General features: G+C 47.0%; 3 protein-coding genes across 4 annotated transcripts; 2 read left to right on the top strand and 1 right to left on the bottom strand.

Moving 5' to 3' along the window:
• Positions 1–1,246: 1,246 nt before the first annotated feature.
• On the top strand, positions 1,247–5,965 carry LOC120692779 (UDP-glucose 6-dehydrogenase 2). 2 transcript variants are annotated; one of them, XM_039976165.1, is made up of 3 exons: positions 1,247–1,398; positions 1,758–4,229; positions 4,769–5,965. In XM_039976165.1, exon 2 carries the CDS (start codon positions 1,780–1,782, stop codon positions 3,223–3,225), a length of 1,446 nt encoding a protein of 481 aa, XP_039832099.1. In that variant the 5' UTR covers positions 1,247–1,398; positions 1,758–1,779; the 3' UTR covers positions 3,226–4,229; positions 4,769–5,965. The 2 variants fall into 2 exon arrangements, with proteins under 2 accessions (XP_039832099.1, XP_039832098.1); XM_039976164.1 differs by having other exon boundaries at positions 1,259–1,572.
• A 2,558-nt stretch (positions 5,966–8,523) lies between these two features.
• On the top strand, positions 8,524–10,000 carry LOC120688786. Its single transcript, XM_039971159.1, has one exon. The coding sequence runs from the start codon at positions 8,524–8,526 to the stop codon at positions 9,697–9,699; it is 1,176 nt and encodes a 391-aa protein (XP_039827093.1). The 3' UTR covers positions 9,700–10,000.
• Positions 10,001–14,113: 4,113 nt separating this feature from the next.
• Positions 14,114–15,767, bottom strand: LOC120687982 (presenilin-like protein At2g29900). Its single transcript, XM_039970098.1, has one exon. The coding sequence runs from the start codon at positions 15,698–15,700 to the stop codon at positions 14,354–14,356; it is 1,347 nt and encodes a 448-aa protein (XP_039826032.1). The 5' UTR covers positions 15,701–15,767; the 3' UTR covers positions 14,114–14,353.
• Between the last annotated feature and the right edge of the window lie 297 nt (positions 15,768–16,064).

Here is a 16,064-nt window from a genome sequence, read left to right on the forward strand (position 1 = left end):
TAATCCTAAATATATTGTAATTAATGCCCACATGTTTGTCTGGTCCTCTTTTTACCTAGCAGGCATGCATTTTCACAACTGATATTATGCGGTGACAATTATTTTCTGTAACTTATGATGAAAATCTAGATGAGCTACTTTTCTTAAGCCGGGGTAACGATTGGTTCAAAGCTACATCATATTGAGCAGAATGCCCAATGCCTGTCTTTGTTACTGTGTGGTAGGGTCCAGATTCTCTTTTGAGAAAAGTAAAAATGGTAGAATACCAAAACAGAACAGTATATAGGATGGTACTGACCTACCAGCCAAAAGAATTATGGTTATGACTAGGTCTATTATATGAGTGCCTCGAAAAATTTCAGAACTTTTGTGCAGATTTAAATATTGGTTTGCTTGTTCTATAATATTTTCATTTCTTCTGGTCTTTTGAATGATTCAAAAATCTAAGTGAAATGGTCTAGCATCACCAAAGGTTAGTTCTCATCCTTGTCAAACTTCTTTTGCTTGTTATTTCACCAAAAGGCTGATCAATTACTTGTTATTTCAAGTCATATTAATCTCCCTGAATTTGTACAGATCTCCCTGAAGTAGCATGTTGGTGCATCATGTGCTTGTGAGATTAGCTGCTAACTGGAGGCATTATGAAGTCGAGTGACCAGGATTTGGTGGATGGGCGTGTCTACTAATCTTAGTGTTAAACTATGTTGTCTTAATTTATCTGCTTCAAGTTAATTTTTTGAAATTCAACCAATTTAGGTTGGATGCTTTTCTTGCTTAAGTTCTGCCGAACTCATGGTGCTGATCATTCGGTTTTTAGACCGAGGGAGAGCATCATTCTGGCAGTATATCACATGTTTGGTCAGCATCATACGGTTGAAATGATGTTTGATTCAAGTTAGTTTTTTGTATTTTGTATTTTTATTGGGTCGTATGTAATCAATGGATGTTCATTCGGTGTGAACTCATGGTACTGATCAGGGTATGAATACTGTTGAAATGATGTCGCTTGAAATCTGGCTAGAATCAAATATGTCGTGCCGAACAGCTTGCTGGAACGAATCCTGGCCAGGAATGGCTACTGAGCTGGATTGAGCGACACACCTGGAACCACTCCATCCTGGCCAGGATCAAAACCAGGTCTGGAAGCAAACCTGGGCTGCCGAACGAGGCCTTAATCCCACCAAATGAATGAGTGAACCGGAGGGGGGCGGTCATCACTCAGTCTGGTCACAGCTGGAGCGGTAAAAGTGGGCGCTCGCTCATCACTAGAATCGCTCTTAGCCGTTCACCTGTCACCACACCAACAGCAAACCCCGTCTCCTTTCTCCTCTTCTATCTTCGCATCATTTCACATGCTCCATTCCCTTTCCTGTTCCTCCTAGCACCAGGGTGTCAAAGGTTTGGCCCTCGGTCGATCTTTTGGTCTCTTTCTTTTTTTCTCTCTTTCATTTACGCGTGGTTGGCTGCTTGTTGCTATACCCTACAGCTTTCTCTTCCGTTCTCCATTTATTTTTCTTTATGATCTGATCAACACTCATCACCTCACAGAAAAAGGACGCCTCCATCAAGTAGGTAGAGAATACGATCGAGTACATTTTTTTAAGTTCGGATTAAGCATATGCATCTCGTGTCGTTACAATCCAATCAAGATGGGAGAAAACTAAGTTTCAGAATCATTTTACTTGTACATGATTTGCAGAACAAGATCTGTTTTTCTTGTTTTGATTTGTACATGTTGATGTCGTACGTCTTAGCAGGAGCAGGGCCAGGGAGCTCAGCATGGTGAAGATCTGCTGCATCGGCGCGGGGTATGTGGGCGGGCCGACGATGGCGGTGATCGCGCTCAAGTGCCCGTCCATCGAGGTGGTGGTGGTGGACATCTCGGAGCAGCGCATCGCCGGGTGGAACAGCGAGCGGCTCCCCATCTACGAGCCCGGCCTGGACGACGTCGTGAGGCAGTGCCGCGGCCGCAACCTCTCCTTCAGCACGGAGGTGCACCGCCACGTGGGCGACGCGGACATCGTCTTCGTCTCCGTCAACACCCCCACCAAGACGTGCGGGCTCGGCGCCGGCAAGGCCGCCGACCTCACCTACTGGGAGAGCGCGGCGCGCATGATCGCCGACGTGTCCCGCTCCGACAAGATCGTGGTGGAGAAGTCGACGGTGCCGGTGAAGACGGCGGAGGCGATCGAGAAGATCCTGGCGCACAACGGCCGCGGCGTGCGGTACCAGATCCTGTCCAACCCGGAGTTCCTGGCGGAGGGCACGGCGGTCCAGGACCTGTTCGCGCCCGACCGCGTGCTCATCGGCGGCCGCGAGACCCCCGAGGGCCGCGCCGCCGTGAGGGCGCTCAAGGACGTGTACGCGCAGTGGGTGCCCGAGGAGCGCATCATCACCACCAACCTGTGGTCGGCGGAGCTGTCCAAGCTCGCCGCCAACGCCTTCCTGGCGCAGCGCATCTCGTCGGTGAACGCCATCTCGGCGCTCTGCGAGGCCACCGGCGCCGACGTGGCGCAGGTGGCGCACTCGGTGGGCCGGGACGCGCGCATCGGCCCGCGCTTCCTGTCGGCCAGCGTCGGCTTCGGCGGGTCGTGCTTCCAGAAGGACATCCTGAACCTGGTGTACATCTGCGAGTGCTACGGGCTGCCCGAGGTGGCCGGCTACTGGCGGGAGGTGATCCGGATCAACGACTACCAGAAGAGCCGGTTCGTGAACCGCGTGGTGTCCTCCATGTTCAACACCGTGGCCGGCAAGAAGGTGGCCGTGCTGGGGTTCGCCTTCAAGAAGGACACGGGGGACACCCGCGAGACGCCGGCGATCGACGTGTGCAAGGGCCTGCTCGGGGACAAGGCGGTGGTCAGCATCTACGACCCGCAGGTGACCGGGGAGCAGGTGTCGCGGGACCTCGCCATGAACAAGTTCGACTGGGACCACCCGCGGCACCTGCAGCCGCTGAGCGACACGGACCTCGCCAAGCAGGTGGGCATGGCGGCGGACGCGTACGAGGCCGCGCGCGACGCGCACGCCGTCTGCATCCTCACCGAGTGGGACGAGTTCCGGGGCCTCGACTACCGGCGCATGTTCGACGCCATGCACAAGCCGGCCTTCATCTTCGACGGCCGCAACGTCGTCGACGTCGCCAAGCTCCGGGAGATCGGCTTCGTCGTCTACTCCATCGGGAAGCCGCTCGACGATTGGCTCAAGGACATGCCCGCCGTCGCCTGATTGACCTTCCTCGTTTTCTATGCTACTAAGTTATAGCTCGTTTAATATTCCCGGTTCCATTTTGTTCTTCAGAAATCAGAACTTAAGTTGGCTCGGTATGCATTTCTTTCCTTGCCTTATGTTACCTACGATTAATTAATTAGCCACATTCTTTATTTGCATCTTTAGTTTTGGGGTACTTAGATATGGAGATTGTTTTTCATTATATTGCGTAGTACTAATAAGTTTATCTTCATTTTTTTGTGCGTGCTCGCGCTTTCGAAATGTCTCAAGCCAAGAATTAAGTTAATATTTGGACATGGAAAATTGGGCCACAAATGTAATGGTCCTATTTATGAAAGCCTTTGCTAGGCTCTTATTCAGACATCCACCATGATTCCAAGTTACCAAAGATGTCCTAATTTCACTATTGCTGATTCTCTCATGCATCCATACCTCTCATAATCAACTGACCATCATTAGAAAATTCAACCAACGAAGTTGAGCGAGTTTTATATAATAGAATAACTTTCAACTTGGGTGGGGGGGGTTCAAAAAAGTTCAACTCAAAAAGTAGATTAACTTGACGTTTTTTGAAAGTTGAAACTCTTATTTGATCCCATTTCCTTTCATAAAAATAGTATTTAGATCCCAAATCGTAAAGCCCAACCCAAATCCCCCGCGCCCACGTCTTGTCAGAAATTTTTTGGCCGTATCTGCCCACCGCCCACGTTCTCTCTGGCGCCTCCACAGCCGTCCGATCGAACGCCAACGGCTTCCCCCAATCCCACGGCGCGCGAGAAAACCCCAGCTCCTCGCCTCCCCCCCTCCTTGTTGCGAAAGCCTGGCTCTTCCCTTCCGAAAGCAGCGACACGCCAAGAACAAGAACCACCACCACCGCCGGGCGCTGCAAGGGAGAGGGGGAGGAGGCCGCCGGCGCGCTGCGGGAATCGGCGGAAGGTTACTCGCCGTCGATTGAAGGAATCCTCCAGGTTTCCGTCAGCTCCGAAGGGAGACGATTGGAGGTTGGTTTTCTAGTATCCCGCAATTTGAGTTCTTGATTTTTTTTTCCAGATTAATCGTAAATTTGCAATCTTGCGACAAGAATGCTGTCGAATCCTACCCATTTTCTTGTATGACGAGTAAACTTGCTTGGTTTTGATGAGCGATTAGGTTCTTTGGATAATACGGTTATGCTCTAGTTCTAGCGTTCTTGGTTTTTCCGTCCAGTAGCTACCTCTTTTCTCCCCTAAGCAATCTAATCGAATATCCTGTTCTTTTTAATCTAAAAGGTCCCGTATTCTTATTTCTGAGCGGAGCAACTATCTCAAGATTTGGGGTAAAGTTTGGAGTCATTTCAAAAGTTCCATCCGTACTGAATATGCCAAAACAAGGGTTTTCCAATTTTCCCCGCATCCAAAAAGAACCGCTTTTTTTGCGGAGAGTGCTTTCAAGAAACACTATTTATCCATGTCCGTGTAGAATTTCAGCTCCTGGTTTTCGTAGGCTCTGTTGATCCATGTCGTGTTCATCATTTCTGCAATTTTCGTTATGTACATTTCAGGCATGCCACCGAGAGGAAGGAAGCACTGGTGCAAGGTATGCAAGAAAAGCTTCCCATCTTACAATTCGCTCGGAGGCCACATGAATCTTCACCGCGTCAAACGCAAGCAAAAGAATCAAGCAAGGAGCACCCTTAGCCTTCCGAACATTGGTGATGGCCCCGGCGGGTATGGACTCCGGGAGAGGCGACATAGTACCTGGTTATTGTGTGATTCTAGTGATGATGAGTACCTGACAATGGTTCCCAAGAACGAATGCCAGTTGTGCTTCAGGGTCTTTGCCTCCTGCCATGCACTGTCTGTGCACATGAGGGCGCATGCTCGCCATGAGAGGAAGATGGTGGCAAAGGACGTATCAAGAGAGAGCAATGGATACTCTGATCCTAAGGTCGTTGTGTCTACTCCGGTGATGTTGACATATGGGATAGAAGAAGTGAATGCTGCGCGTGTTCTTTTGATGATCTCCGGATATTCTGGCATGGATTCAGCTTCCGAGCATTGCGATGAGGATTATGAGATGGGTGGCAACTCGGCCTACTGTGTGCAGAAGAGCGAGATGGAGCTGGACTATTCTTGTCACGGCAAAACTGGGGATGCTGAGTTAATGATGCCAGAAAGCCCCAGTTCTGATGTCAAGCCGAAGTTCATCAGTCTTTCGCAAGTGTTGAAGGTGACAGAAAGCCATGATTGCAAGCTCTGCGGCAAGGTGTTCACATCCAGCAAAGGATTGGCGAGCCATAAGACAACTCTGAAATATCTCAAACAGGACAGCAGCTGCTTGAAGTGGATAGCCGATTGCTACGTCTCAATCTCAACCTTCCAGGTTTCAGTGACAGAAACTACAGAAGCAGGAGTGCAAAGTCTGCACAAACTCCATGGTGGACCACAAGAGCTTTTCGGAGTGAACGAATGCTGGGCGTTGTCTGAATAGTGTCTAAATCCTCTGGTGACAAAAGCTACTAAAGTACTAATAGATTGGTGAAGGATATTGATGCCATGAATGCCCTTGATAGATTTACTTGGTAGTTAATAGTATTCTGCTATTAGAAATGCCAGCGTTCTTACATGTAGCACTGCAGTTTTTGTTCCTCAAATATGAAATACTGATTCTGTATCCAGTGACAGTGAAGTGAGGGCTACAATCTCATTTTCAGTTGCCTGTGGGGCATAACAAGCTTGTTCAGGTTGTTACAAACTCGCAATGCATTTTATTTTGTTTCTGTGACTCTGTTAACAGAGGTGGTTCCTGAATTTGTTCAGCCTGTTGCTCTTTCTTATCTTTCTTTTCTAATGCTTATATCATTATCTAGTATTATCTGCAGTTACCCAACTGAGTGTTTTGACTTCCCAGCAGTGTTGGGTGTACTGCAGGATATGCATGTATGATTGTTTGACTGGTATTTCCTCAGGTCTGAAAATTAGTTATTACGTTTGTAACGTCATGCCCGTGCCCTGACTGTATGGTGACTGAAAGTCCTTAAATTTTTTGGTTTGTATATTCCGTTTTGCACCAGTGGTTCTTCTGTAGCTGTCTTCCTCTTACTGCAATGGACAGAGGACGCATTGCAAGCAGCATTGCTAAACAGGACAGCAGCTGCTTGAAGAGTCGAAGTGCATACCCAGCTGCTCTGTAGCAACCTTCAAGTTCTCAGCCTCTCAGTGATAAGAACTACAGCAGCACGAGTCCAAAGTCTGAGCAGAATCCATGGTGGATCAGCGAGTGTTTGGTGTTGTCTGAAATTGGCACGCTTTCTGTTTCAGACTACCAGTCAAGTGCAAAAACTACAGAGTTCTGACATGTTATTAGGAGTGACCAGTGTTCTTACCTAATACTGAATTGTATCGAGTGACAGTGAAGTGAGGGTCATGATCTCATTTCTGGTTGACCCCTAGGCATAGCAGACTTGTACACGTGTAACTGTTTCTGTATTTTCATTTATGAATATGAATACTTGGTTCAGCAATCTGAGAAGCCTAATTCGATATTTTGGTAAACTGTCAGCATTTATATGGAAATATTGAAACCGCGTACCCAAAATGTTGAATGCATATATTCAAAATGTTAACTTAAAAAAATCTTGAAATTAAGTAAATCATATTGGATTTGATTTTGCTGTATCTATTATATTATTAAAGGAGTGTTACAAGAAGCCACCACGTTCGCCGAGAGGGTCTAGAAATTCCCACGTTAATCTAAAAAAGAGAAGGATTTGCACTGTTGGATTTTATGAAGATCTAACGGTCAAGATTAACCCAAAGAGTCCACATCAAATACGATTAGTAACAAAGAGTCCACATCAAATACGATTAGTATATATAATTTCGGAATTTATAAATTAATAAAACTTGCCTTCGATTAAAAATCCTTACCGAATACGATAAGTAAATAGCTACTAAAAATTATTTTGTTGTACGGCTAGAGAAACTGATTAGGCTAACGGGCGAGTCCACATCAAATACGATTAGTATATATAATTTTAGAATTGATAAATTAATAAAACTTTCTTTCGATTAAAAATCCTTACCGAATACGAAAAGTAAATAGCTACTAAAAATTGTTTTGCTGCATGCCCTAGAGAAATTGATCAGGCTAATGAGCACTCCAACAAAACGACGGGAATGACTTGCATATGCCCGTATTGGGCTATGGAATTGTAGTTCAAATATTTGTGATACATGTATCCATATCAGATAGTTTCAATTTGGGCATCGTGCGGGTGTGTTCTTTCATGCTGTGGAGTGTGGCTTCCATCGCCAAATTGTATGTCTGTATGTCGAGCTGAAGCATTACGAAGATCTAACTATCTAGACTAACTCAAAAAATCCATATCAAATAAGAATACTATATATATTTAAAATTTTAAAAATTAGGAAATTATCATAAAGAAATTAGCAGTTTACACAATGGCTCCATGTCAAATCAGACTAATAAAAAATTAAATATGGAATTAAAGGATAAAGAAAATTAGCAATCAATTTGCATACCAATTGGGATGCAAATAGCTACAATAGAAGTCTATGACAAATACAATTACTAAATAGATATTTTTATAATTTTATTTTATGAAATAAATTACAAGCACACATGCTCACAAACATGCACACATACTCACCTCTATGAATACGTGCACGCAACTCTACCACTCTCGAGCACCTCTAGGGGATTGAGCAAGTAGATCCCAAAGTCACTACAAGCATCTCGCTGTCGACTGGCATATCTACTACCACTGAATGTGATGACTCATGCTGAGTCGAGAACTTTTAGTCTTGAACACAAGTGGACAAGTTCTACCATATGAGCTAATCTTAGTTTACATCTAATTTTAGAATTATAAATAACACAAAATATTATTGTGATACTTTGATTAGTAAAAAGCTAAATTTAGAATAAAATTATAAAACTTAGTAATAATAGTATGAACAGTTGGTTCCATCGAAGTAGAAATAAATGGCCCTACTTCTGGAATGCTTAAAAAAATGTACACATATACCTCATCACTATGAGAAAAAAAAAGAAACTATATAGAGAAAAAAATGAATTTTATGTACATATTACTATGATAGCTGAAATCAGACTAGCAGCGCTATTAGCGCGGGCCACCTTGCTAGTTTATTCTAACAACATGATGGTTCAAACGAAATAAAATGACGATTTTGTAGAGGCCAAACCCGGAAACTCCAAGCGATCAAGGAAGCGATTTCGACTCGTATACCTACGTCCCCACCCGTCGTCGCCTCTTCGCTGCTCCGATCGATCATGGCGCGGGCGGGCAAGCGTCGCTGCCGGGGCAGGCCTCCCTACGCCGACCTCCCCTACAGATGCAACAGGTCTTGGCGCATCGTCCAGAACAGATCGGCGCTTTGGAGACCATCAACGGGTTCTACGCGGCGGCGCTGGACCGGCTGCCGGTGGGCGAGATGCCGGCGCTGGTCCCGCGCCTCCTCAAGGCCGGCCTCTGCGTCGGCTTCTCGGACCCCGTCTCCAACATCGTCTCCTCCTGCAGCAGCCGCGCCCCCGAGCGCAAGCCCGCCGCTATCACGCCCGTGCCGTCCGAGCCCAGCGGCGGCGACGACGACTCCATCGGGCGCGAGACGAAGCGGAAGGCGGCGGCGGAGGAGGGCGCTCTCCCGGGCCGTCGCGGACACCGGCGACGTCAAGTACTGCCCCCCGCTCCGCGCCCTCCTCCGCGACATGCCCGTCGCGGCGCGGTCGCTCAAGGCGCTCGTCGCGTTCCTCACCTACTACTTCCGCTACCTCCGGGTTTCCGAGGCGCTCGAGTACCTCCGCCTGGCCGGGGCCGACCCCCTCGCCGCCGTGCGGCTCATCTCGGAGGACCGCACCTACTCCGGCCGCAGCTTCAGCTTCGCCTCTCGGACCACCAAGACGGCCCTAAAATGCGCCGCCCTGGCCGCCTGCCACCCCAAGCCCAGAGCCCTCGTCAACAGGTCCTACTCGTTCGCTTCCCGGATGGAGGTGGTGTCGCGGCTCCTCGCCGCGGAGGGCGGCAGCCTCTCCTGCACCGCCGTCGAGGACATCGCCGGATTGCTGACCAAGAGCCGGCGAAAGCTGCGCGGCCTCGCCGGAGTAACCCCGCCGCAGTTCCATCTGGAGCTGACCAGGCCGCCGCCGTTTGTTCCTACGAAATCTCTGCAGAGCGTCCTGCTCGACAGGGTCTGCGGATTGTACGTGGATGCGCTCGCCCGGCTGCCGGCGGCCGACCTGCGGCTGCGCTACCACCGGAGCCTCCTCAAGGCCGGCCACTGCTATGGCCCTTTCAGGGATCCTGTCTCCAACATCGTGCTCAACACCGTGTGGTACGAGGCCATGTTCCCGCCGCGAGAAGAGCTCTCCGTGGCCATGATCTGCTCCAGGAGCCTTGTTCTCGTGGCGTGCCGCTCGCTCCGTGGCCTTGGCTTTGTTTGGTTGGGCTAGAATCCTAGCGCGCTAGGAATAGTAACAACTTTGACCGCTAATTACGGTGTCAAATAAAGTCAGTTTACAAAACCAACTTCAGAACCCCTGCGCTAGTGACTATAAAGAATCCAACGAGGTCTTTGACCGCGCGATTAGATGATGATACTGTAGTATCACTGTAGCAAATTATCGATTAATTACAGTCATTAGATTCATCGCGAAAAATTACACTTATTCCTAAAAAGGTTTTTCAAATAGACTTCATTTAGTGCTTCATGCATACGATATTCTTTTTCCGGGAAGCGTGCCAAGTGTCGCCTACCTCCGCGCCTGCTTTGACACCATCTCCGAGCACCAAGCCATGCGCTTTCTGCTCTTCGCTGAGGTCGATCTTTGGGGAGCAATCAAAATGGCGCGAGGGGAAGGGCACGCGGAGAGAAGCACGGTGACGGTGGGGCGGGAAAGTGCCTGGAAGGCGGCGGCCACCGCTGCAATGCACCCGGATCCTGATGCAGTCGTGAACTTTCTCGTCTCAACGTTTCCTGGCTTGCCCGTCTCCCTGCAGACAGAACCAATGGCGTTGGATGTGCAGCTCATCTCGCAGATGTTGATGGAACACTGTTCCATCCCCCATGGTGCAGCTCAGACAGTTCTTGAGCTTTCTGAGGAGGGATCCAAGGTGTTGTCATGGATTCAGAGTGATTTCAAGCAGGAGGAAAGTTTTGTCCTTGCCAAGGTTAATGCCGCGCTGAAGAAATACACGCAGCAAACTGGGGTATGCTTGTTGATTCCTTGAGCTTTTCAGCATCATCAAAATGTGACTGTAAATGTTAGCAACATCTGATTCATTGTCTACCCTGTTCTGCAACCTGCACAGGGACCTGCATACGAGCTTCATGTTATCTGTGGCTTGAATAGGAACGTAGGCAGTTCCTTCGTTTGGGGTCTCCATTACGGTCCTGGACATATGCATCCAAGAAAAAATCAGTATTCTCACATCAACTTCTTGTCGAGCCCTGCAGATTCACACTCTTCTGATGCAGCTCCTATACTGTTCTTTGCTGAGTGCTCCAACAATGAAGACGTGAATGATGAATCGTCCTGTTGGCCAATCACGGGGCACTCTGGTATGATCTGCTTCCATTTTTGTGTATTTCTACTTGCATAGTAAACATTTTAGGTTCGAAGCACAGTGGGGAATGGTGCTTCAAGAGCACTTAATGGTACCTCTTCCACAATCCACACCATACTTCCAATGGTGCCACTACCTTATTCACCACTGTTGACCGTTAATTTATGGCCACAAAAAAATGGTGCACAACCAAATTTTAGGCCATATCCAATTTCAGCATAAACAGAACATTATGAGAGCGTGACCAAATTTTAGATGGAGACTGAAACACGTTATTACATGCCAGAGTGCTAAATTTTATGTTTTTTTGTGTACTAAATGTCATTTCTAAATTATTGTTTTTTTTTAAAAAAAATACTCTCTAAATTATTGTTACTGGTCTGTTTGGATCCACCAGCTAATTGGCAGTTAGCTAATTTTAGATATGGTGGATTGAAACGGAACAAGCTAATGTGCAGCTAAACCTCTTCTTAGCAAGTAAAATATTAATTATCCAATTACCTGGTTCAACCCAGCTAATTCAACTAATCAGTTAATGAATTTGCTGGGTGGATCGAAACAGGACCTATATGTATGTTGTTGTTAGCGAGTTCTACCTTTGTTCTTCTGTAAGCTGTGAGACTGTCTTTCTTCACAAAGAGCTTTTCTTTATTGATCTAACTGATGGTTGTTCTTTATTGTATTTCTCTTAGCCAAAGGTCGTTGTTTCCATTGTGAGAACGAAGGAGCCAAGATTGTCCACCCGGATTCAGAGAAGTACAATGGCTTCGACATTGACTTTGAGAGGATGGCTTGCAAGGTCTTAGGTGGCTTGACAGTTGGTGACAGTGGCGACTGGCTTATTACGAGTTCTATAGTATGTGAAGAGGACTGCATCTATTTCGATGCCAATAGGGATGCCAAGTGTGCAGAGTTCTTGAATGCTCGTGCTAGGACTGTGAAGGGACCCATGCTTGTTTAGTATTCCATCCGTCCCAAATTATTAGTCAGTTTACTTTTTCTACGTGCATAGATTTTGCTATGTATCTAGATATATATTATCACTAGACGCATAGCAAAATTGATGTATCTAGAAAAGAAAAAAACAACTAATAATTTAGGATAGAGGGAGTACCAACTATCTTCAGCTTCAAGCCTAGTTTTTTTTAAGGCCAAGCTTCAAGCCTACTTTGTTACCTTTGCCTGAACTCTGCTAGTAACATTGCCCAGAATTCTGGTTCAACAATTTTTGACATATTACCACCAACCATTCAGATCGAATTGACATGATCCATCATCCATCCGTTAAGTTTTGTCTGATACTACGTGATACAGCACCATGTCGACGTCGTCATGACCGATGCTGAGAACTGTGATCTCGGCAAGGCCAGGGACTCGAGGATTTGAATTTACGCAAAAATGGCAATATGATGGAAAGTCCCTAATGTTTTAGGGTGCAGGTCTAATGCCAGTTAGGGAATGTAAATAAATTCCGAATCGCAATAGACCAAGCTTGGGTTTGGGGGAATATTAAGCAATTCCAAATCACCTTGCTGACCCTTTGTACTGTTGGAAGGCCATGGAGCCATTATTTTTTTAATTTTTCCCATCGAAAACAAGATCAATAGATGGGACGGTGATACTTTTCCATGGCTAGTTGGCTACTCCATCGTGAAAATACCAGCAAAAAAGATCCTCCAATGCACCTAGTTCGATACTCTAATCTTAGTAGCTTTCGCATCAGCAAAAAAAGAGCCAACTGTGAACAAAATGCAAAAGAGAAATTTAGTAATCACAACTGATTGTGATTAGAAAAGAGACTATGACAGCCTTGTTACCTTTCAAAGAGAAGCATTGCTTACTTTAGTAGCACAGGCAAGGTTTTTTTGGGGGGCAAAAACTTGATAACAGTAATCAATTTTGAATGTCTCCATCCTACAATAAAGTAAAAATGCTTAAGGCAGTTAATTGAGTTAAAAAAACTCTATTAGACAACATAATACCGAAACCAACTAATTTATCCAATAACAGATAGCTCGGTTGGATAATTTCAGTTCTGATGCATGGACCAAGCTATCACTAGAAAGATAAGAATATATGCATGAATAATTAGACAAGTTTGTGATGCTAGAACACAAGATTGAAGATTCTGACCAAAACTTTACTGAAATGGGGTCATAATGAAAGAAACCATGCCTGAAATTATCACAACAAATGCTTTACTGGCCTACACAACTTTGAAGTGAGAAGATGCAAAATAATAACAGGGTTATTGCAGCAAATTAGTATTGAAATTTCTGTATGCAAAGAATACCACCTATATTGAGTGAATCTAGATCTGTCAAATCTACTCTCAACTTTTTGTGTTTTAAGCGCCAGCCAACACAGAAATACAAGGCCAACGAGAAAATTCGATGAGACTTTAAGCATACTAGGACTCAACATACGGAAATTTCAGACTCTAATAATAAAATCATACTAGCAATTACTGTGCTCTCCCACAACGAAGACATGCCAACCATGAACATAAGAAACTGGAGCTATTAGTTCCGATAAAATACAAACAAGTCATTCTTGATCTATACATTTGAAGCAAATCTGAATATAAGTATGTTCTGTAATGGAAAAATGATAAATACAAACCTTACCATTTGTCTAGTATAACTAGATTTAAAAGGTTTGGACTTTTGTGAAGGAGGCACCCAGGTTTGAACATAACTTCGCAAAGAGAAATATATGAATGTACAGAGAATAAATGGCACATCCTCACTCCTAGAAGGATAAGGAAACAACACCCAGCAGGTCAAAATCAACACTCCCTCCTCCTTCCTGCACTTATGTTGTGAGAACATGAAGCTGCAAGCACTGGTGCCGGTATCTGTATGTCGCCTCCACTTCAAGACCCCACAACAACCATTGCTTTGCTCCAAGTCCTATGTCGCTTCAAATATAGGGGCATGAACACATTAGTAGCAGAATACATAAAGAAATTAGAAAGTGAGGCAATCCATACTGAATTGGATGTCCAAAGTGGTTCTCATGATCGTTTTGTTGAAAAATCTGGTACAGTATTTACTTTCACTGAGGTATATTTCATATAAATGGTGCAGAAAAGGCACATCAGTCCTAAATCTTTATAATTTTTTTTTCTCACATAGTTTTAGAAAAGTCACAGCAGACCGAAAACCAATCCATCTTCATTATCTATGTGCAGCCTGGCAAACTCTTTTCATCCACAATTGGCAATAAATGAAGAATGATCCCTCTGAAAGGGCACATTTATGGCTTAATAATTAAAGAAAATTTCCATAATATGTAAAATGCATCCAAAATGTCCTTATTAGTTTTACTTCAAAATCCTAGGTGCTACAAAGGGAACAGATAGGAATGTACATAAGTTGGGACATACACAACAAGATCAGTAGTGGAAAATATGAATAGCTTCATATAGGTTGCATGACCAGTCAAATTAACATTTCCAGAAAATTAAGAGCTAATCAAACAGTAATAGTGTCAAATGTGAGCTACAATAGTACATCAATAAGCAATGTTCCATTAATGCTAGAACAGCAAAAGATTGGTGGAGCATTGCACAACAAATTCCTCAAGCAATGTTCTTGTGAGCACATAAAACACAATGCCAAGGGCGATGGAAACCGGTAGGGCAGGCAATGCCTTGCGGAAGAACGCCAGCAGGAGGAGAGTGATGCCAAGCCCAGCAATGATGGCAAGGTAGCAGGCATACACTGTCATGTAGTCATACATCGCCGCCCTACCGACCAGAACACTGTAGAATATGAAGTCCCCCAACCCGAGCTTGATTGCCCCAGATGAGCTCAACCCAATGCCATCTTCATCTTCCTCCTCTTCCCCAGATCTCTCTGGACGTGGCTGGATCAAAGGTACCCTCATTTCAGCAACAGCCACTCTATGCTCCTGCAATGCGGATGCCTCCCCAGCATGTTCAACTGTAGAATCTGAGCTCAAAGCAGCCCACAATGTCGCCCTGGGCCTCGAATTGTTAACATTAGCAGTTGGAGTGGCAGCATCATGAACTTGGGGCGACGAACTGTTTCCAGAATTGGCATCAAGATTCCTCCCCAATACCTCCCCAATCGCCTCGACCGTGGTGGAACTGGCATCCAAATCCGCGCCAGGCTGCCTCCCTTCCCTCCACAAGCGCCAATTTCGGCCGTGTCGGGGATCCACCGGCCTCGCCTCGTAGACCAGCGCCGGTATCTCCTCGTTCCTCTCTATGGCGAGCTCAAGCAGCACTCTCAGAGGGCCACCAGGGAGCAGCACGGCGGCGAGGTCGTAGACGGCCATGGCGACGAGCAGCGCCCAGGTGGTCCATTCGGGGAGCAGCGTGAACCAGAAGGCGGTGAGCACGGCGACGGCGACGAGCGCGGCCTGGTGGAGCCCGATGGGGACGGAGGCCGGCGCCAGCGCGGCGAGCGCGAGCGCCCCCGCGGCGTTGGGGAGGAGGAGCGCGAAGGAGACGGCGTCGAGCGGGAGGCGGAGGCGGGAGATGAGGAGCAGGGCGACCTGGCCGCCGAGCACGAGCAGGACGGCGAGCGCGGAGAAGCCGAGGTAGGCGCGGAGGCAGGGCGTGCAGCGGAGGTAGAAGAGGAGCGCGAGCAGGAAGGTGGCGGCCGTGACGGCGACGACGAAGGTGAGGGCGGTGAAGAGCGCGGTGGGGATGTCGTCCCCTCCGCCGGTGGCGGCGGCGATGGAGGCGGAGAGGGGCGACGGGGAGGAGGGCGAGGAGAGGAGGGAGACGAGAAGGACGACGAGGAGCATGCAGGCGGAGACGGGGTAGACGATGCGGGTGATGTCCTCGCCGAGCGAGTCCAGCACGGTGGCGCTGGCCGGGGGATCGCCGGGGACGGCGGCCGCCGCGTCGGCCATTCTGGTGGATGTGGGAGATGGGGGGATCGCTTCCGTTGGGCCGGGCGCAGGAGTATGGACTTGTACATATCCGCTCACTACAGTCTTCTTGTACATCTCCACACAGTTCAAGTGTTGTGTAAAAAATTCCAGAGAAAAAAGTACCAGTATTCAGTCTGGTGCGTGGTGCCTCTGTTAAAAATCTTAGCGAGAACAGTAATCTTCAAGAAGTTCTGTTTGGTCCTGTGTCATGGAGCACGCACAACATTTATCAGATCATGGTATCCTTTGGCTCCATGCTACAAATTCACCAAGCTAGCTGGGTTGCATGGGAAACCTGCCTTTTCCATAGGTGTGGGAGTCTTATAGATTTACTATCACTCTA

This window comes from Panicum virgatum, chromosome 9N (assembly GCF_016808335.1).
Source record: "Panicum virgatum strain AP13 chromosome 9N, P.virgatum_v5, whole genome shotgun sequence".
In the NCBI taxonomy this organism is placed as follows: Eukaryota; Viridiplantae; Streptophyta; class Magnoliopsida; order Poales; family Poaceae; genus Panicum; species Panicum virgatum.

What these genes read in the sequence shown, in the direction of transcription:
- LOC120687982 (XM_039970098.1), bottom strand. Translation starts at nt 15,700, where the DNA reads ATGGCCGACGCGGCGGCCGCCGTCCCCGGCGATCCCCCGGCCAGCGCC.
- LOC120692779 (XM_039976165.1), top strand. Translation starts at nt 1,780, where the DNA reads ATGGTGAAGATCTGCTGCATCGGCGCGGGGTATGTGGGCGGGCCGACG.
- LOC120688786 (XM_039971159.1), top strand. Translation starts at nt 8,524, where the DNA reads ATGGCGCGGGCGGGCAAGCGTCGCTGCCGGGGCAGGCCTCCCTACGCC.